Raw genomic sequence first — 20,141 nt, forward strand, 5'->3', positions numbered from 1 at the left:
TGCATCTGTCTTGTGTATGTGTGGCGTGTTCTTTTCCAGGACTGGTTTTGCCCCTGGGCGGCAGCAGCAGTAGTAGCTGAAAGTCCAATACATGGATTGAAAAGCAATTAAAACCCACAACCTCTCTTAACAACCAGCTAAATCCCGACACTCTCCCCACACGCAATGCTCATCGGCCTCTAGGAGGAAGGACAGGGCCCATGGGACACACACACACACAGCCAGCTTGGAAAGACAAAACAGGAAGGGGAAAATAGGCAACTCTGGAAAGTAGCATCCCTCTTGGAGTTTCCTTCCCTGGCCAAAGGCTCTAGACCAGTGATGGCTAACCTTTTTGCCGTCGCATTCCAAAAGCAGAGGGAGCGTGGGGGGGGGGGGTTGTGTGCATGTGTGCCCATACCCATAATTCAATGCCTCCCCCGGGTGCATGTGTGCACGATCCCCCCCCACAACTCCCCCTCACTTTTGGCATGCAATAGCACAGTGGGCCCAGTAAGTCTGTTTTTCACCCTCCCCAGGCTCCAGAGGCTTTCTTGGAGCCTGGGGAGGGCGAAAACGGCCTCCCCCCACCCCCAGAGGCCCTTTAGAGCCCGGAAACGGCCCGTTTGCTGACTTCCAGTGTGCCCGGAAGGCCCAAAAATAAGATGCGTGCACCAGACCTGAGCTAGGGCAATGCTCGTGTGCCCACCGATATGGGTCCGCATGCCACCTGATAGGTTTGCCATCACGGCCCTAGACCCTGGACAGGCAGATAGACAGATCAGACATGCCAAAAGATCCACTGAGCAGAGTCTGCAGTGACCAGGTCACAAGGACTCCCAGGAAGGGAATAAAAAATGTAAAAATATGGAGAGGATCTTTAGGCTTTCTCAGAAAACACAGCCAAGCAATTCCTTTCCAACTGAGGCCCAGCCAGCATCTCAGGGGGATGCCAAAATCTACTTATACCTACTTACCTATCTCCATCCAATGTCAATCTCTCTCTCTGTGTCAATCTATTTATCTCCATCCATCTAATCTGTCAATCTATCCTCTCTCAATCGTCTGTTGATGTATCATATCAATCTATCATTTGTCTCTGTCCCTCTATCGATTTATCGTTAATCTGTCAATAATTGGTTAAACTATCATCTGTGAATCTATCTATCCTATGTCAATCTATCATCAATCTATCTAACCATCTATATCTATCGCTGTCAAACTATCATCTGCCAATCTTTCCTTCCTTCCTTTCCTCCCTCCCTCCCTTCCTTCCGTGGGGTGCCCAACTCATCTAGAGGCAAGACAAAATTAATTTTTAAAACTAAAGTTTATTAAAATTTTTACAGAGAACGTAAAAACAAACACCAAGTAATACGGATTGGAAAGAAAGAAAGAAAAAATTCCCAAAGTGCTAAGAGAAAGAATAATAATAATAATAATAATAATAATAATAATAATAATAATAATAATAATAATAATAATAATAATAAAAAATATACAAAGACGCTTCCAATTTCTTTTGTGGCAAATATAAGTACAATTACAAAAAATTGTTACCCTACGATTATAAGAAAGCTCACTTTTTTCTTTTATCTATTATTGTTTTCTAATAATCAAAGCCACAAGTTGTAAGTGCATTTTTTTCCGCTCTCATGCAAAATGTCTGTAAGGAATTTCCAGTTTCCAGATTCACTTAACAACTGTTGCAACAAAGGTCATTAAATGGGGCAAAACTCACTTAACAATAGAAAATTTGAGTGGAGGATTGCCTCTATCTTTATACATTCAAGACAATTCCTCTGGTAACAAATATCAACAATACATCATTTTATAAAATATTCTCTTTAAGGTTAGAACACAACGTACATTTTAATCCTTTCAACCACGTATTTTCCCATTGTTCCCTTTGTATATTGCAACCAAGTTTTTAGTGCATTTTATCATGCATTCTTTCACATGTTGTTCTCCTGTTTCAAGTTTCAATAAAAGTTTATACATTTTAAAAATAACATACTCATCCTTAGTACATAATTGTTTCACTTACATAGTTCAAAACCGTAAAATATTTTAGCCACTGTAAGTTTTACATTAAAAAAAAGATAAATATAAAATGATAAAGTTGTCTTGGTTTGGTAGAATTGCAATGTGTAAGATGATGTTGTTACCAAAGTTTAATTTTTTATTTGAGATGTTACCGTTAAACTTGACAGAGAAAGATATTGAAGGATATCAGAAGAAATTGGATAAATTTTGTAATGGTGGGAAAAGACCTAGATTAGTGAAGAAAATGTGGTATCAAAATCAAAAAGAAGGTGGATTAGGAATCCCCAAACTACTCAATTATTATTGGGCTTATGCTATTCTGACTATGGTAAAAATATTTAAAGGTGAAGATAGTCATTGGAGAGATTTAGAATTAAAGGACATCAAGAGATTTGGCTCAACATGGTTTTTAGATAAAGCAAAATCAAAATGTGTAATTAATAGCTATTGGTTAAAGGAACTGAGTAAAATTTGGAACAAATTTGTTAAAATTTTAATTCCAGATATAATTTTCTTAGGGAAGACAATTGAAAATTGGCCGATTAAAACTAATATAAGTCGTGATAGGGTAATGGAAGATGAAAATATACAAACTATAATAGATTGGTTAAAAACTTCAGAAAATGAAAGGAGGAAAAAAGAAATCATTTAAAAATTGGGTTTAGGCTGGTTTGAAAAAATACAGATAGAAAAATGGACTAAGAAGGTAAGGGACAATTGTTCGATAAGTAGAAGTAAAACTGAATTTGAATATTTAGTATTCCAAATTATGAAAGATGAAATTGGGCTAAAGGGACTCGTTAGTAAGATATATGAGATTATAAATTTTGATGGAAAACCACAAAGGGTGATGAAGATGAATTGGGAAAAAGAACTTAATATTAAAATATCAGATTTAGATTGGAACGTGAATTGGAAGAGTAGAATTATGAAGACTTTATCTGTAAGGATTAAAGAGCATAATTATAAGGTTGTTTGGAAATGGTATTTGACTCCATTAAGATTGTCATTGATGGATAAAAAAATTAGTAAACAATGTCAGAGATGTGATATGGAATTAGGGACTTATGAACATATGTGGTACAAATGTGATAAAGTTAAAAAGTTTTGGCAACAATTGGAGGAAATGATATTTGAAATGATGGGGAAAGCAATAATATTGAGACCAGAAACTATATTACTGTTGATAATTAAGGAAATAGAACCAACAAAATATGAGAAAGAATTGATTAGAATTATGATTATAATGGGTAGAATTATAATAGCCAGATATTGGAAATTAGATGTGAATTTTAGAATAGAAGAATGGTATTGTGAAATGTGGAAATTAGCTTTAAATGATAAAATGACATGTGATATTAAAATTAGAAATGGTGACTATAAAGAAGACATTTTCTGGAAAATTTGGAAACCATTTGTGGACTATGCGCTGGGAAAATTGGATGCTTCGGTACCTGTACCCCGAGAACGTGGATTTTGGCGATCATGAGGATATATCCGAAGAACTAAATCTTCCTTTCTTATGTATAGCACAGGGTGAAATATTGTATATGTTGTTTGTAATGTTAGTAATTTAAAATATAAAATGTTAAAAAAAAAAAACATTAAAAAAAAACCTATTGACAAAGATATCTGTCTATTGTTAAATCTTCTCTACATTTTATTTTACAATCCACTTGAGAAAATTCAAGTACATCAGGATAAATTAGTCAATTTATGATTACTTATCATTTCTCTCATCCATAAAATACTTCTCGAATTGAAAGGCACAAAAAGTGTTTTGGGGCAGAATTTCTGTTTCTATTTATTCTACACTCTAGAATAGCCCACCTGACATAACCATTTTTAAAAATCTACATTAGCTTTGTCATACCACGAGTTACAAAGATGACCCCCCCCCCAAATCTCCACAATCATGATCTTCTAAATCCAGTAACCTATTTCGTAATACAGGGACAAAAAAAGTACATTTGATTTGATATTTCGATATAACTCAAACTGATATAACCGACATAAATAACCTTGTCATCTATTTAGTAATTTTCTCTTCCTGTTAAAAAACTGACAATTCAGGAGGAACTTTTAGGAGCGCCCGTCCAGCCTTCTTGGTTTCATAATACATCGAATATTGTTGGGACAAAGAAACATGCAATAACGGATGGTCCCAATTTTTAAAATAGGAAATCCAATTGTTGGTCTGGTTTGTCACCAAATGTTTGCCAAAATACCCTGGAAGAGACTTCCTACATTAAATCAGGAGTGTCCATCATTTTGACTTTTTTTACTCTTCAGCCTGCTGCCTTTGAGATTAATTCTAGTAGGAAAAAGAAACCGTGAAAATTTCTAAAAGGAGCTCAGCTGGTAAATAAAAAAAAAAGCAGTGATAGGGAGCCCTCTTTTCCAACAGGATAAAATAACAGGTATGGCCCTTGCAGTAAAAGCAACAGGGTCTCACAAGCTTCTTCAAATGCACCCATTTATTATGCATCACCTTAATGGGGCCAGAGATCACCAAACCCCCAGAGCTTTAGCCAAAGGTAGATTATGCAGAAACCGGCCTGTCATTTAAATAGGCGAGGAGAAAGAGAACAATGTAAAGATATCCTCCTGACCCTTTTTACTCTCTCCCCAAAACAAAGGGGGGAAAACATAGAAATTTTCCATCTGCCTGATCCAGGTGACTGGAAGGCAATGAAAAGGCATAATATGAAACATGGCTGCGGTATTGAAATATGACTATTCTCTCCCCTCTAGCCCTGATTTTGTTACCTAGTTAGGTAATGAAAGGTCTGCAGGAAAACTATCAAACTTGGACAGCCCCCTTCCTCTTCCTTCTCTACACAACTCCCCCTCCCTTCTAGCACTGATGAGGTTCCCTAGTTGGGTTATGAAACATCTGCAAAAAAATCCACCAAGCTCAGAGAGCACTAAGGACCCCACAGTTCAACCCTGAGCTACAAATATCTGTTTTTTTTTATCAGGTACCAGGTAAAGAATCCAACAGGAGACAAAACCCTAATCTATGAACTACCGAGGAGAAAGCTACAGCCCCATCAACACCGTCCAGGAAAGCTACTATATGTAAAGGGAGCAACCTAACCTCCTTCCTTCTAGCACTGATGAGATTTCCTAGTTGGGTTATGAAACGTCTGCAAAAAGATCCACCAAGCTCAGAGAGCAACAAAGACCCCACGATCCAACCCTAACCCTTAATCTGTAAAGTGGCATCAACCTTTTGGCCGATTTTGCTCAGCTGAAAGGCGCTGAATCTGATCGATGCGATGCTCGTATCGACAGTTGTGTGTTTGTGTTGAAGGACAGCAGAGGCTTTTCCTGGAACCTGACGAGGCCTCCAGTGCAAGGCAAAGGGAACGGATGGCGTTACCTAGTTCGGTAATGAAACATCTAACAGGAAAACTACCAAGCTCGGAGAGCACCAAGGGCCCTGCTCCTTCAAATCCCTGGGGCTGTCTCAGACAACTTTTGCTTCTTCCTGGCAGGTGGACGGGTGGGCGCCTGCATAGAAGAGAGAAGAGGGGGGGGGGCGTTAGTGAAACAGGAAAGCAACCTGCTTGTATAGGATGTAAGTAACGGGAGAAAAGGAACGCAGCCCTTCTGCAGATCCTGAATCCGGGTCTCCACGTTATCGGCCTCCGAGCACCCCCAGGGCAGGGCAGGCCCAGTGGCTGCATTCCAACAGGATGCGACGCTTGGAGGGTTCACACTGCATGGCAGAGCTGGTGGGTAGACCTGGCAGCCCCTTTGCCCACGTATCCTGCAAAAGCAGCTGGTACGTTTCAAGCCTTTGCTTCCCTCTCTGGCCTTCACCAGCTCTCTAGCTAGTTCCCACTGCTGCAGGGCATCAATCAGTGCTCTTTCTTTCTTTCTTTCTTTCTTTCTTTCTTTCTTTCTCTTTCTTTCTTTCTTCTTTCTTTCTTTCTTCTTTCTTTCTTTCTTTCTTTTCCCTCCCTCCCTTTCTCCTATCTCTTTTCCTCCCTCCATCCTCTCCTTTCTCTTTCCACCCACTCACCTACCTACCTATCCATCATTATCTCTATATCTTTCTCTTTCAATCTTTCCCTCCCTCCCTCCCTTTCTCCTGTCTCTCTTCTTCCCTCCATCCTCTCTTCTTTCTATCCATCCATCCTTTCTCTTCTATTCATCCATCCATCCATCTTCTATCTCTTTCACATCCATTTATTTCTCTCTCTCCACCCATCTATCTCTTTCTCTCTCATCCATTTCTCCGTCTCCCTCTCATATACACACACATAATTTTGGGAACCGCCAAGGCCCCCAGGCGGAGGTCATGGGGCACAAAGAATTCTGTAGAGAACAGATACCTCCCTCCCATCTGCCCCCCTCCTGATAGCAGAGGTCGATGGATCGAAACCATCCTCTGCTACCAGGTGTCAGGGTGGCAATTAATCCCATTCTGCTTTTGGGTAATTGCACCCTGATTAGAGAATGGATCGTGACCTTTTCTTGAAGTATACTTTAAGAAAATAAAACCGAGATATATTCTAATAAACACATTTTATTATAAAGAAGAAAACATCTTACTAGCTAATTAATTACATCTTGGCAGCGTTCCTGCCGGACTTCTCTTGGCTGGAGAACAAAGAAAGTTTTAGAGAAGAAGGAAAGGAATGTAGACATGCGCAGTAGTTACTGATAAGGACTTGGCAAGCTACGGTAAGTCTGAAAGTCCAAAAATAAGAGCTCAGCTGGTAAATACAAAAACGCAGTGACAAGCTCTGCCTTCTACCTTCCAGCTTCTCTCTCTCTCTCTCTCTCTCTTTGGGGGTGAGGAGAACACTGTCCCTCTTCTTCTTCCTCACCTTGTTTGGACGTTTCTGGACCGGGAAGAAATCCTTCATGGTCTTGGTTGCCTTCCTTGGTCTTCCCTTGGCCTTGGAGACGGATTCCCGGGCCTCACTGAGCTTCTGGCGGGCGTCTCGCCACCTCTTCAGGCGACCCCGAACTCGGCTCTCTCTGCGGAAGAAGGGCTGGGGTGAAGATGGCAAAAAAAAAAGGGGGGGGAGGCAGGCACAGGGGGGGGGGTTCACCCCCACTCATCTCGCAAGACCCATCTCCAGCAGGCAGCCCTGACTAGGCCTGGGGTGGACGGACACTGAGGGAACCCTAAGCCGAGAAGAACAGCTGGGAGATTTCAACCCTGTCTAGGCGGAGATTTCCGGTCAGGATTCATGGTGAAGGTTTTGCAATAAGATGGGGGACCTGGCTGTGATTTTGGCTGGCCAAGCATCTCCAGAGAAAGGGCTCCACCAGAGATGGGGCAGAGGGTTCCCTGGCCTTCCCAGAGGAGAGTCTGGAGACCGGCTTTCTCATTCAGAGCAACTGGTAGGAGGAGGTGCATTTTCCCCCAGTCTCTTTTCTTGCCCCCACAGCTTCCTGCAACCTTCTCTCCATCTCCCAAGGCACCCCTGACCCTTCAGCCAGGCCGTCTCCTCTTCTCTAAACCTGGGCCCTCCATTTGGGCCTGGGTGACTACAACCCCCATCGTACCAATAAAGGAGAATGCTTGCAGCCCAAGGTTAAAATGAGTCTCCTTGGTGCTCGTGGAGATTGGTGGTTTTCTTGCAGATGTTTCATGACCCAGCTAGGTAATATCAGAAGATGCAAACCTCACTACCTTCCAGTACCGGATTATGTTATTTATTTATTTGTCATATTTCTATGCCGCCCACTCTCCGAGGACTCTGGGCGGCTTACACCAAAGACAGTATACTAAATACAGGAGAAGGGTGGTATACAAATTGAATAAAATAAATAAATAAATAAATAAAATAATAAATAGCATATTGTCCCCAACAATCTGGGTCCTCATTTTACCCACCTCGGAAGGATGGAAGGCTGAGTCAACCTTGAGCCGGTGAGATTTGATCCGCTGATCTGCTGAACTAGCAGTCAGCTGAAGTAGCTGCAGTACTGCACTCTAACCACTGCGCCACCTCGGCTCATATTATGTTACCTAGTTGGGTCATGAAAGTACTAAGCTCAGGGAGCACCAAGGACCATTCAGTTCCCCTCCTGCTGGGGTGGGAGGAAGCCCAGCATCCAGAGAGTTTTCCTAACTGCCTACTCGCTCAAATTTCCAACCCCCTCCTCCCCAGAGCCACAAAGCAGATGCCAACACGCTAAGACCCAGGCCGTGCCCTCTTGGGGGGCTCAAGGGGGCCAGTCGCGTGCCACTCACTTCATGTGCTTCTCGTGTGCAAGGAAATTCACCAAGCCCTCCTCGTCCGGCTCCTTCCACTCCAGCACCAGCTGTGTCGGATCCGTCACCTCCGGCTGCAGAAAAAGCCGCCGCGTCTCCTCCAGGCACCAGCCGTCCGGCACAGGATGGCTCTGCAAGGGGAGAAGTCCTGAGCATCAACAGCATCTCTGCCCCGCTGCTAAATGGCCCGGACCCCAAGACATTGGAGGGTGCGCCATGGAGGCCTTGCCGGGTGGGACAGATTCCTTGCAGGGCCTTTTCCAGGCCGGCCCCACGTCAGAACCCTTCACGGGGGAAAGTTCCAATACAGGTAGTCCTCGACTTACAACCGTTTGTTAAGTGACCATTTGAAGTTACAATGACACTGAAGAAAGTGACTTAGGACCGTTTTTCACCCTTATGACCGTTGCAGCCTCCTCATGGTCATGTGATCAAAATTCAGGTGCTCTTCAATGATGGGGGCAGATGGCAACTAAAGACATTAAATACACTGTTGGAAGAAGGATTTGATGTAATTGTTTAGATGCTATAAATTATTATATATGGTGGACCTGCGGGGAAGTGGATGAAACAAAATTGATATGGTGTATGGTGATAGGCTAGGTTACTGATTGTTCAATATTGGAAAAGGGATGTTATGTTTATTATAGAAGAATGGACTCCGAAGGTGGACAGTTTTGCAGAAATGGCGAAGATATCAGCATATATAAAAGATTGGACCCAAGAGATCTATGTATGGGAGTAGAGGAAATGGATAGACTATGTGCAGAATAAATATTAAACTAGGAAGTATCAGATAACTTTTAGTTGAATGTTGCGTAGAAATGTATAGTATATAGGGGATAGAATACTAGAATGTCAGGAAGAAATGTATACTACACAGGGGGTAGAGTAGATGGGCGGTAAAGTATTATATAATGTGATTTGGATTTGGATTTCATCCTGGGGAAGCCATGGGGGGAGGGGAGGGTAAGGGAGGGTTAGGGAGGGAAAGGGGGGGGGAAAGGGAGAAAATTTGTAAAACTTTTTCAATAAAAATAAAAATAAAAATTCAGGTGCTTGGCAACTGGCATGTACTTATGACAGTTGCAGTGTCCCGGGGGCCATGTGTTGGAGGATCTCCAGGGACCCAGAAAATATTCCTTTGCTTCTTTAGTCTCGACTCCAATCGAGGGCCAAATCCTGATGCACTCGGCTGCTGCCTGCACCTCGGCCTTGGGATGGACGAGTTCATGGCACCTGGTGCTCCCTAAGCTTGGTGGTTTTCATGCAGACGTTGCATTACCCAACTAGGTAAAGTCATCAGGGCTAGAAAGGGGTTTGGAGAGGAGGAGGAGGAGGAAGACTGTGGGGTCCTTGGTGCTCTCTGAGCTTGATTGTTTTCTTCCAGATGTTTCAGTACCCAAACTAGGTAACATCATCAGCTAGCACTGAAGATGCCACCTAGTTGGGATAATGAAATGTCTGCAAGAAAACCATCAGCCTCAGAGAGCACCAAGGACCAAGAGGAGCAAGGACAAAGAAGAGATTCTCCAAAGCACCAGAAGGCAGGACAAAAAAAACGATGGATGGAAACTAACCAAAGAGAGAAGCAACCTGGAATTAAGGAGAAACTTCCAAACAGTGGGGACAATTAAGCAACATTCTGGTGGGAACAGCTCGCCACCAGAAGTTGTGGGGGCTCCATCACGGGGGCTTTAAGGAGAGACTCCTGCCTGGGGAGGGGGCTGGATTAGAAGACCTCCAAACTCCCTTCCAGCTCTATTCTGATTCTGACCCCTCATTTCAACCCTGAAGCTACAAATATTCTCCTTTTCTTTGTTCGTGGCCATCTGCAGAGTGACCACACCGGGGTTTGTGGCGAATTCGGATGAGCAGCTGTAAGGCCTGGCTGGGCGTGAGAGGCGTTTGCAGGAGGGGGAGGGGGTGCAACGGAGAAAATAAACCAAAGGAAGGATAAAAATAAACCCTCCATGCACCCCCTCTCCCCTTCCCCTTCCCCTAGACCTCCCTCTTTCCCCTAATCCCATCAGAGCTTGGCATTCAGACCGATCAGCCATCGACTGGGCATCCAGAGATAATAAAACCATATTTACAAGCCATTCAAGTGGCTATAAAAACATAAAAGGAGGAAGCAAAATAAATGGGATTAGCACTGATGATGTTACCTTGTCAGGTAATGCAAGGAAATTACCAAACTCGGAGAGTCCCAAGGACCCCGCCTTTGTTTCATGGACCCCCCCCCCGATCATGCGCTTCCCCCTCCCAGCGAGCTTTGTGGCTTTTCTCAAGGGTCAGGAACAGTTTTATTTACAACTACGAGGATCTGCTTAGCCCCTCTAAACTGCAGCGCAAATAAGACCCTTTGGGGTTTTTTCCTCTCTTCGGTGCCCACGTTCCCCCAAATCTTGGGAGCATCGTTGTTCAGGAGTCTTGTAAAGTAGGGACCCTGCCACCAGCACTTTCGGATCTTTCTCCTCTGAGTCTACGCCATCCTTTCAAGACCACCCTTGGCCAGGGGTTTACGAGGGGAGAGGCCAGTGGGGATGCTCGTACTGAGCTGTACGGCAGCCTTAACATTTCCCTCTAAGGAGAAATTTCCTTGACAGTGAGGACAATTAACCAGTGGAACTGCTTGCCTCCAGAAATTGGGGGTGCTCCATCATTGGAGGTTTTTAAGAAGAGACTGGACAGCCACTTGTCTAAATTGGTGTAGGGTCTCCTGCCTGAGCAGAGGGTTGGACTAGAAGACCTCCAAGGTCCCTTCCAACTCTGTTCTTCTGTTTACAAGACTTGCCAAGCCTTGGGAGGGTGCTCCCTTTCACAAGTTATGTGATGTCAAACCTAACAGCTTACGCCAGGCTAGCAAATACCAGTAAGTTTATCTTGTCTAGCCAGAAATGAGTGCCTTTAAAGCAGTCACGACTCCTGGATATCGAACAAAAAAGTGCCTAGATTTGTTTTGTGGGGTTGAGGGCATGTTTCCACATGTGGTTGGTCCTTGCCTCCTTCTTCCTAGGGCTAAGAGAAAGGGACTGTGCCAAGTCACCCAGTTGGCTTCAGGCCTAAGGCAGGACTAGAACTCACGGTCTCCTAGAGACTGGCCCGGTGCCTTTACCTACTGACACCAGGCTGGTTCTCTCTCTGGAAATGGTCCTTTAGCAATAGCCTTCCATTTACCCAAAGCGTGTAAAGCAGGGCTCTCCAACCTTGGCAACTTTAAGACTTGTGGACTTCAACTCCCAGAATTCCTCAGCCAGCGAAAGTAATTCTGGGAGTTGAAGTCCACAAGTCGTAAAGTTGCCAAGGTTGGAGACCACTGGTGCAAAGCATCCGAAGCCCTTTAGAAAGTCTGCAGAAAAAGCTTCAAATGATGATGATGATGATGATGATGATGATGATGATGATGATGATGATAATAATAATAATAATAATAATAATAATAATAATAATAATAATAATAATAATAATAATAATGGGTTTGGAGGTCAAATTGTACAATGAATGGTTGAGGGAGCTAGGGATATTTAGCTTAACAAAGAGAAAGATTAGGGGTGATGTGATGGTAGTGTTTTGAGGGGCTCCAGAAGGCAGGACAAGAAACAATGAATGGAAACTAATCCAGGAGAGAAGCAACCTGAAACTAAGGAGAAATTTCTTGACAGTGAGAACAATTAGCCAGTGTAAAGGCTTTCCTTCAGAAGTTGTGGGTGCTTCATCACTGGAGGTTTTCAAGAAGAGACTGGACAGTAATTTTTCTGGAATGGGAGAGGGTCTCCTGCTTGAGCAGGGGGTTGGAGTAGAAGACCTCTGAGGTCCCTTCCAGCTGTATGACTCTTTGATCATGATTAGAGAGACAAATGGCACGGCTGAGACTGACCAAGATCAGGCAGAACACACAAAGCAACACCCTGCCAGGTTTCCTTACTGATCCCGCTGCTATGCTGTTAACGGGGCCTTCATAGAAACCTAAATGTCCTTGGAGATTCTCCATCATCCGGGTCACCTGTCTCAAAGGTGCTTTTTCCAAAAGGCAACTGGACTTTCTTGCTTTTCTTCCCTGAAAACGTTTCGCTTCTCATCCAAGAAGCTTCTTCAGTTCTGACTGAATGATGGGGGCTGGTGAACGGAAGGATTCTCAGAGAGAGTACTAACAACCAGATGACTGCAAGGCAGATAAATCCTTCCGCCCACCCACCCCCCCATTCAAAACTGAAGAAGCTTCCTGGATGAGAAGCGAAACGTTTTCAAGGAAGAAAGGCAAGAAAGTCCAGTTGCCTTTTGAAGAAAAAGCACCTTTGGGACCTCACAGCTGTGTTAGGAACAGCTGGCTCTACCGCCTGGCGACAGCAGCTGGCGTTGGGCCCGGGAAGAGGCTGCCTGCCTGCAGAGGGCCAAGAATGGGATGGCGGGCAGCGGCGAGACCCGCCTGTTGGATACCTTACGACTGGTGTTCCGCAGCACCTCCTCGATGCTTCCGTGCAGCTGCAGCAGCTTCAGCGCCTTCTTGCGGCCCAACCCTCGGACTTTGCGGCAGTAATCACAGCCCAGCAGAATGCAGAGATCCACAAACTGGATCCGGCCGAGAGAAAGCAGAGAGAGAGAGAGGGAGAAAGTGGGGCGTCACTTTACAAAAGGCAGAGGGCCACTCCACCTACCCACCCACCTAGATTTTCTGAAAATCTATAGAGGAAAAGACACCGAATGCAGAGGGAGCTCAACTGAAAGAATAAACTAGTAAGAAAAATGATCGGAGGGACCCTCTCTTCCCGGTTACGTCCACCCAACTCACCAGAGTGGGGAGGCAAGGAGTGTTGTGGGTCTCCTCTCCTAAGGAGGCCCATCTGGCAGGACCCAGAAGAAGGGCCTTCTCCATGGTGTCTCCCTCCCTCTGGGACATCCTCCCCGCAGAGATACACCGGGCCCCCCTCTGGCACTCTTCCACAAGGCCCCCAAAGGTCTGGTTCTGCCAACAGGGCTGGGAAAGCCAGAGTGGTGGGAGGGGGCCCATCAAGTGGCTTATTTGATTGGGTGTTGTTGCCGGAGGGTATGGGTGGGGGTATTGTTCTTATTTATTGTTTTGTATATTTATTGGGTTTATCGGATGTTTATTGGGTTTTTATTCTTTGTAAACCACCCAGTCACTACAAGTGAGTGGGTGACCGCATAAATCAAAATAATTAAGTAGGTAAGTAAACAAATAAGTTGATCCACACCTACCTCCACGTGGTCATTCTCCTGATGAACCAGACTACAACTCCCCTCATCCCCAACCAGCGTGCCACATGGTCACCAGCTCTGCCTGGGCTCCAGGCCTTCAGGCTGTCTTCCCTCTCGCTCTCAAGTGTCACTGGGGCACAAGCGGAAGTAGGAAAAGGGGGCGCCTCCATTGGGGTTCCCCAGCGTTCCTTCAGAAGGACTTTGGCACAGCCCTCTCCCATTGCATAGAATCCTAAGGCTGGAAGGGACCTTGGAGGTCTTCTAGTCCAATCCGCCCCCCCCAAGGTAGGAGGACCTATACCCGCGATGGTGAACCTATGGCAGGCGTGCCACAGGTGGCACGTGGAACCACATCTGTGGGCACGCAAGCTGTTGCCCTAGCTCAGCTCCAGCGCGCATGTGTGCCGCCCTCCCCTCCCAGGAGTCTCCATGCAGCCTGTTTTGGATGCCAGGTAAGTACAGGGCTCACGCGGAGGCTCTGGGAGGGCATTCTCGGCCTCCAAAGGGCCTCCCGGGGGGGGGGAGAGGCTGTTTTCGCCCTCCCCAGGCTCCAAGAAAGCCTCTGGAACCTGGGGAGGGCGAAAAAACGGGCCTACCGGGCCCACCAGTAACCTTTTTGCAGTTGCATGCCAAAAGCGGGGGGAATGTGGGGGGTCGCACACCCATGCGCGGGGGTGCAGGGGGCATTGAATTATGGCTATGGGCACACGGATGCACAACCTGCCCTGCTCCCCCCGTTTTGCTTTGCTTTTTACTTGCTTTGCTTTTGCTTTTTTAATTTATATGCCGCCCTTCTCCGGAGACTCAGGGCGGCTTACAATGCGTTAAGCAATAGCCTTCATCCTTTTGTATATTTATACAAAGTCAGCTTATTGCCCCCACAAACTGGGTCCTCAATTTACCTACCTTAGAAAGGATGGAAGGCTGAGTCAACCTTGAGCCTTGGCGAGATTTGAACTTGCAGTAATTGCAAGCAGCAAATGTTAATCTGTTAATAAGTGCTTTAGTCCACTGTACTACAGGCTCCTTTTGGCACGCAACGGCAAAAAGTTTAGCCATCACTGACCTATACTATCCCAGACAAATGGTTCTCTGGTCTATCCAAATCCAGACAAGGATGGAGGGCAAATGCTGAAATGCTGGAGCTCAAATCAAGGCTGGTTCCCCAAACTACCTGGCACTGCCCCATACCTGCTCCTGAGTCATTCCCAGCTTTTGCAGGACGATGGGCAAGGAGATCTCTTCCAGACGGCTGGGGAGGGGCGAAAAGAACCAAATGGAGATCAATTAATTAATCTAATTCATTAATTTTTTAAAAAAAGCTAATTAAGACTTTTAGAAAACTATAAACAGCATTCCGTGGTCTTTGGCATATAGCTATGCCAGCCCCTGTGAATCGGAGGTGAACAGCGCCCCCTACAGTCGGACTTCACTGGCAGGGGAAAACCATTACCTTTTTTTAAAAAAAAAATAAAAAGATTTAAGTGTCCAGGTAAATTTGAAACAAAATTTCGCAATTAATTATAAAGAATCTCTCCGGTAGGAAAGTCAACCTGTTTGGGTTTTTTTTCTAAAAAAGAGATAAACAGTTTTAAAAATCTGGACACTAGGGGGAACTAAAGTTTTTAATTAAAACAGAAAAATAAGACAAACCTGATTTAACTGCTATAGGAGTGACACAAGATGTTCTAACATTGGAAGTACCAAGGGTGCTTTTGAAAAATGGAATCGGAAGTTAATATCAACAATGTCAATAGTGATGCTTGCTTCTATGATAGATTATGTACAAATGTTGTTTCGGAAAAAATAATAGGAGAGGAACAAGTTTTATTTGACAAAACACTGCAAAATTAACATCAAAAGTAGATCTACAAATGACAGGCTACAAGAATGACATGCTTCGTTGGGCACACAAAAGAAATCAGTTGATGCTTTAAAAATCAAGAGAATTAAATAATAAACCGAAAGAGTGACCTGGACAATTCTTTTATATTGAATTTACAAAAGCAGTTCGTTAAAACTTGGATTAGTCTCGTGAGAAGAAAATTTTTAAAAATCTATATTACTTGACTGGAAGTTAAAGGAAGGAATATAAAGCTGGTTATTTGATCAAAGTTAAAATAGATATATTGTTATTTCAGGCAACCCTTAAGGGACGTTTGCTGACAGCAGGACTGAAGTGATGGTGCTTTATGGATTTGTTTGTACCTAAGAGATGGACATGGGATGAAAATTGGCTATAGATGTAGGTGTAAAGTTACTAAAATTGTTTGCACTTATTGTCACCTCTTTATATTTATATTTCTTTTTATTTACTAAATTCTTACCTTTCTTTTTGTATCTTTCCTCTACTTCTCTTTTCCTTCGAACTTTTGACTCCTCTTTTAGCTTGCATTAATTCTCAGTATTCCCATGATAATATTTTAATAATGTTATTTTTTAAAAAAGGGGGGGGTCACATTTTCCCAAAGGGACAAAACCAGTGGTGAAATCCAAATTTTTTTACTACTGGTTCTGTGGGCGTGCCTTGGTGGGCGTGGTGTGGCTTGGTGGGCGTGGCAGGGGAAGGATACTGCAAAATCTCCATTCCCTCCCCACTCTGCGGCCAGACAGAGGTGGCATTTGCCGGTTTTCCGAACTGCTCAAAATTTCCGCTACCGGTTCTCCAGAACCTGTCAGGATTTCACCCCTGGGCAAAACATCTGTTAGGAGCTGCTATTTGGCTCTAGATTTGAGGGCCTAGGCAAGGTTAGAACATGGAATCACAGGGATGGAAGGGACCTCTGAGGTCTTCTAGTCCCCTTGCTAGAGGAGGATGACATTTTTGTGTCTAGTCTTGTCGCCACGGCTGAGGAATTCTGGGAGTTGAAGTCCACCAGCATCTCAACATTTAGAGACTATACTAGTTTATGGCTCTGGGGCTAAGCCCACCCCCCTAACCCTCACCTCTTCGTCAGGCCAAGATGCCGCAGGAGGCGCACGGCCCCAAAGGGCAGGGCGTCCATGTCTTCTGTGGCTGCACACCAGGCGTGTCCAGATTTCACCAGGGCGGCACAGGTGGCTTCGGCTTCCGCAGGAGCCTAGGTCACACACCAAGGGGAAGAAAGGAAATTTCCGGTCAGAGGGAGGTTGAAACAATGGCCTCAGATTAAGAAAGGAAGCCTACGGGGTTTTCGGTTTGAGTGCAGACGTTTCATGACCCAACTAGGTAACATCATCAGGGCTAGAAGGGGGCAGGATATGCTCTCTTTATATACAGTTGGTGGGAGTGAATCCTGCAAGCCACTTTTATATATACCAGAGAGCAAACCACTCCTTTGCAGCCCTGATGATGTTATCTAGCTGGGTCATGAAACGCCTATTCTCTTCCCTCTCCTCTTCCTCTCCCCAAATCCCACTCCCTTCTAGCACTGATGATGTTACCTAGTTTGGGTAATGAAATGTAAATACGAGTCAGTCAGCAAGCATCTTAATTTTGATCACGTGACCATGCTACAACGGTCATGTATGAAAAACAGTCAGAAGTCACTTTTCTTGGCGCCGTGCTAACTTCGAAAAGCCAGTAAACGAACGGTTATAAGTGGAAGACTACCTGTGACCTGCATTGCTCCCTCCCAGTCCAACTCCTTCTCCACTGGACCCCCTTTGCTATTGGGCTAAGAGGGAAGGGCTGGCCCAAAGCCACCCAGGGGCCCTGAGAGGACCTGAAGCTGGGTGTCCCCCTCCTAGCCCAGCCCCTTCCCCACTGCAACCCTCCCCACCGGGATGGTGAGATGCTTGGAGACCCTGGAAAGCAGAGACCAATGTCCTGCTTTGCAGGCAAAACAGGCAAAAAACATTTCCAGAAATCCATCAGGACAAGATTCGGCCGCCCAAGATTCGCTTAACAACTGGGTTATTAATTTAAGAACAGCAGTGATTCCCTTAACGGCGGTGCTAAAAAGGGTCATAAAGTGGGGTGTCTTGCTTAGAAATGGAAATTTTGGGCTCTATCGCGGTCATAAGCCGAGGACTACCTGTAGCCCAACTGCAGCGCCCAAGGCAAGACTTCCAGCTGGAAGGACCAAATCCCTCCTCCTCCTGCTCCCATCTTGATCTGGGGGAGCCCAAAACAGAGCCCCCCTCACCCCCCAAAGCAAGGCGGTGCTCTCTTCCCCGTCTATAAATAGGACTGTTACCTGGATGTAAGGAACTCCCAGGAGGGTCAAGAGAGTCTCCGAGTCTCGTCTTGGGGGCCCTGCTGGAAGGAAGGAAGGAAGGAAGGAAGGAAGGAAGGAAGGAAGGAAGGAAGGAAGGAAGGGGGCAGGTGAGAGCTGGAACTCTGGAGAGCCAACACGCCCCAGCAAAGAGGGAGCCTGGTCTTTACCTGCAGCCCCCCTCCTGGATCCAGAGACGGCATCCCGTTTGGCCAGCTGCAAGGGAAAAGCAGGATCCAGTGATTTTCTAATAAAGGAGAATATTTATATTTATTTATTATATTTATTATATTCTTGAACTGGGGGATCCTTGGTGCTCTCTGAGCTGGGGGTTTTTTTCTGCAGACATTTTACAACCTAACTAGGGAACACCATCAGTGCTACAAGGGAGGGAGGTTTGGGGAGAGGAGAAAGGAGAAAGGAGGAGGAGGAAGCAGACTGTGGGGTCATGACCCAACTAGGGAACATCATCAGTGCTGGAAGGGAGTGGGGTTTGCAGAGAGGAGGAGGGGGGAGGAGGAGGAGGAGGATGACTATAGGGTCCTTGGTGCTTGCTGAGCTTGGTGGTTTTCTTGTAAACGTTTCATGACCCAACTAGGGAACATCATCAGTGCTAGAAGGGTTTGCAGAGAGGAGGAGGAGGGTGGTGGTGGAATCCTGAGCTGGGTTGTTTCCTTGCAAGGCATTTCATGACCCAAAGTAGGTAACCTCACCTGTGGGCGTGGCTTCCTTTGCCGGGCTTCCCGAACTCGGTCTCTAAGGGGGGGGGGGGGCTTCGGTGGGCTACCTGGCTTTCCCCCAAAGGCCGGGAGATTCCCCCAACAGTTGATCTGGGCATCCCCTCCCCGTACCCTCCAGATTCCTACGCACCACCGGCTGCTTCAGCTGCGGGGGCTTCCCATCGAAGATGAAGAGGGGCTTGAGGCCGTTTTGCAAGAGGTGCAGCGTCCGGAAGAAGAGCCCCTGCAAGGAACTGGAAGGGGAGGGGAGGCGGTGAGCAGGAAATGCAGGGAGTCCTTGACTTACGACCCCAGCTGAGCCCAACGTTTCTGTTGCTAAGTGAGACGGCTGTTTTACCACCTTTCTGGCCACAGGTGTTAAGCGAATCATTGTTTAATGTTGTTAAGTGAGTCACACAGTTGTTCTGGCTTCCCCACTGACTTTGCTTGTCAGAAGGTCACAAAAGAGGATCACCTGACCCCGGGCCACTGCAACCGTCATAAATGTGAGTCAGTTGCCTAAATTTTGATCATGTGACGATGGGGGGGGGGGAATGCTGAAACGATTATGAGAAAAACGGTCATAAGTCAGTTTCTTTCAGTGGCGTTGCGACTTTGAAGAGTCACTAAACGGACTGTTGTAAGTCAAGGACTAGCTGTACGTGGGAGCCAGGCCATGGAAGGGGCAGACAGCGCATCCCAGGCAAAACCCACCCACTCCCACCCCCACATTGTTCCCAATCCGGCCTGGAAGGAGCAGGTGAGAATCCTCCACCCCACGGAAGGTCCGGCCTCCTTCAGTGGCGACTCATTCCGCCTGCTTAGTGGGGGGGGGGAGGAGGAGGTCCCCCCCTTTGCTCACCTGATGTTCTGCCCATGGCGGTTGATGATCTCCGGCATGGCTGTGCGGAACTGATAAATGGCCACGGAAGCGTCCAGCGCGACCACCCGCCCTGAGCCACAGAGGAGGAGGAAGGCCGGCTGAGCAGGCTGGAGGGCAAGGGATCCTTCTGCCCACCCACCCCCTTCACCCGCTCGGCCTCCACTGGCACCAGCCCCCCCCCAAACCATCCTGGTCTCTTGAGGGCACACAAAGCCCCAGAAGGACGCCAGGGTTCCCTAGGGCTCCCCTATTCACTCTATGCATGCTCAGGGACTGGGGGGCAGGTGGGCCTTCTTTGCATGCTCAGGGACAGAGCACTTTTGCACTCTATGCATGCTCAGGCAGGGGGGTAACTTTTGCACTGTGCATGCTCAGGGATTGAGGGCAGACTGGTCACTTTTGCACTCTGTGCATGCTCAGGAAGCGAGGTCAGGTGGGATTTCTTTGCATGCTCGGGGACCGAGGACGGACCGGTACTCTTTGCACTCTGTGCATGCTCAGGGACCGAGGGGGGCGGGGCGGGGCGGGGCTCACCGCGGTACTCCTGGAGGCTGGCGGGGCGCAGGGCGTCGGGGGCCTCCTCCTTGATCAGCTCGGCCAGCTTGACGATCCCCATAGCGGCGCGGGAGGAGGGACTCTGCAGGCGGGCGAGGGCGCCTCTGAGCACGTGCAAAGCGCCTCGGCGGCTCCGTCCCAGCCGGGCTCAGCGGAGGAGCCGCAGGAGGTTTTGGGCCACGGGCGCTGCCTCACCTCCCCGCTCGTGGACACGGTGGGACAACCACTCCCATCATCCGCGGCCAGATCCTCTACCAAGAACACCCGGCATCGGGGCGGCCGATAGTTGGCAAAACTGCGCA

The 20,141-nt window shown here is 46.5% G+C and overlaps 1 protein-coding gene across 1 annotated transcript; it reads right to left on the minus strand.

Moving 5' to 3' along the window:
• Nucleotides 1-3,632: 3,632 nt before the first annotated feature.
• On the minus strand, nucleotides 3,633-19,900 carry LOC139314535 (flap endonuclease 1-like). The gene is made up of 11 exons (XM_070940212.1): nucleotides 19,819-19,900; nucleotides 19,264-19,354; nucleotides 18,553-18,655; nucleotides 17,853-17,898; nucleotides 17,665-17,726; nucleotides 16,433-16,566; nucleotides 14,678-14,738; nucleotides 12,707-12,838; nucleotides 8,246-8,397; nucleotides 6,867-7,020; nucleotides 3,633-5,541 (listed from the first exon to the last, which is right to left on the minus strand). The coding sequence occupies exons 1-11, from the start codon at nucleotides 19,898-19,900 to the stop codon at nucleotides 5,479-5,481; spliced, it is 1,080 nt and encodes a 359-aa protein (XP_070796313.1). The 3' UTR covers nucleotides 3,633-5,478.
• Between the last annotated feature and the right edge of the window lie 241 nt (nucleotides 19,901-20,141).

The sequence above is a fragment of the Pituophis catenifer genome, unplaced genomic scaffold (assembly GCF_029215685.1).
Source record: "Pituophis catenifer annectens isolate HBS135680 unplaced genomic scaffold, rPitCat1.0.hap2 SCAF_3, whole genome shotgun sequence".
Taxonomy (NCBI): Eukaryota; Metazoa; Chordata; class Lepidosauria; order Squamata; family Colubridae; genus Pituophis; species Pituophis catenifer.

Excerpts from the sequence above, each read along its gene's own strand:
- LOC139314535 (XM_070940212.1), bottom strand. The coding sequence starts at position 19,900 with ATGGGGATCGTCAAGCTGGCCGAGCTGATCAAGGAGGAGGCCCCCGAC. Across the intron at positions 16,567-17,664 it reads TGGGAGTTCCTTACATCCAG|GCTCCTGCGGAAGCCGAAGC; the intron begins GTAACAGTCCTA and ends TGTGTGACCTAG. Across the intron at positions 14,739-16,432 it reads CATCTTGGCCTGACGAAGAG|CCGTCTGGAAGAGATCTCCT; the intron begins GTGAGGGTTAGG and ends GCCCCTCCCCAG.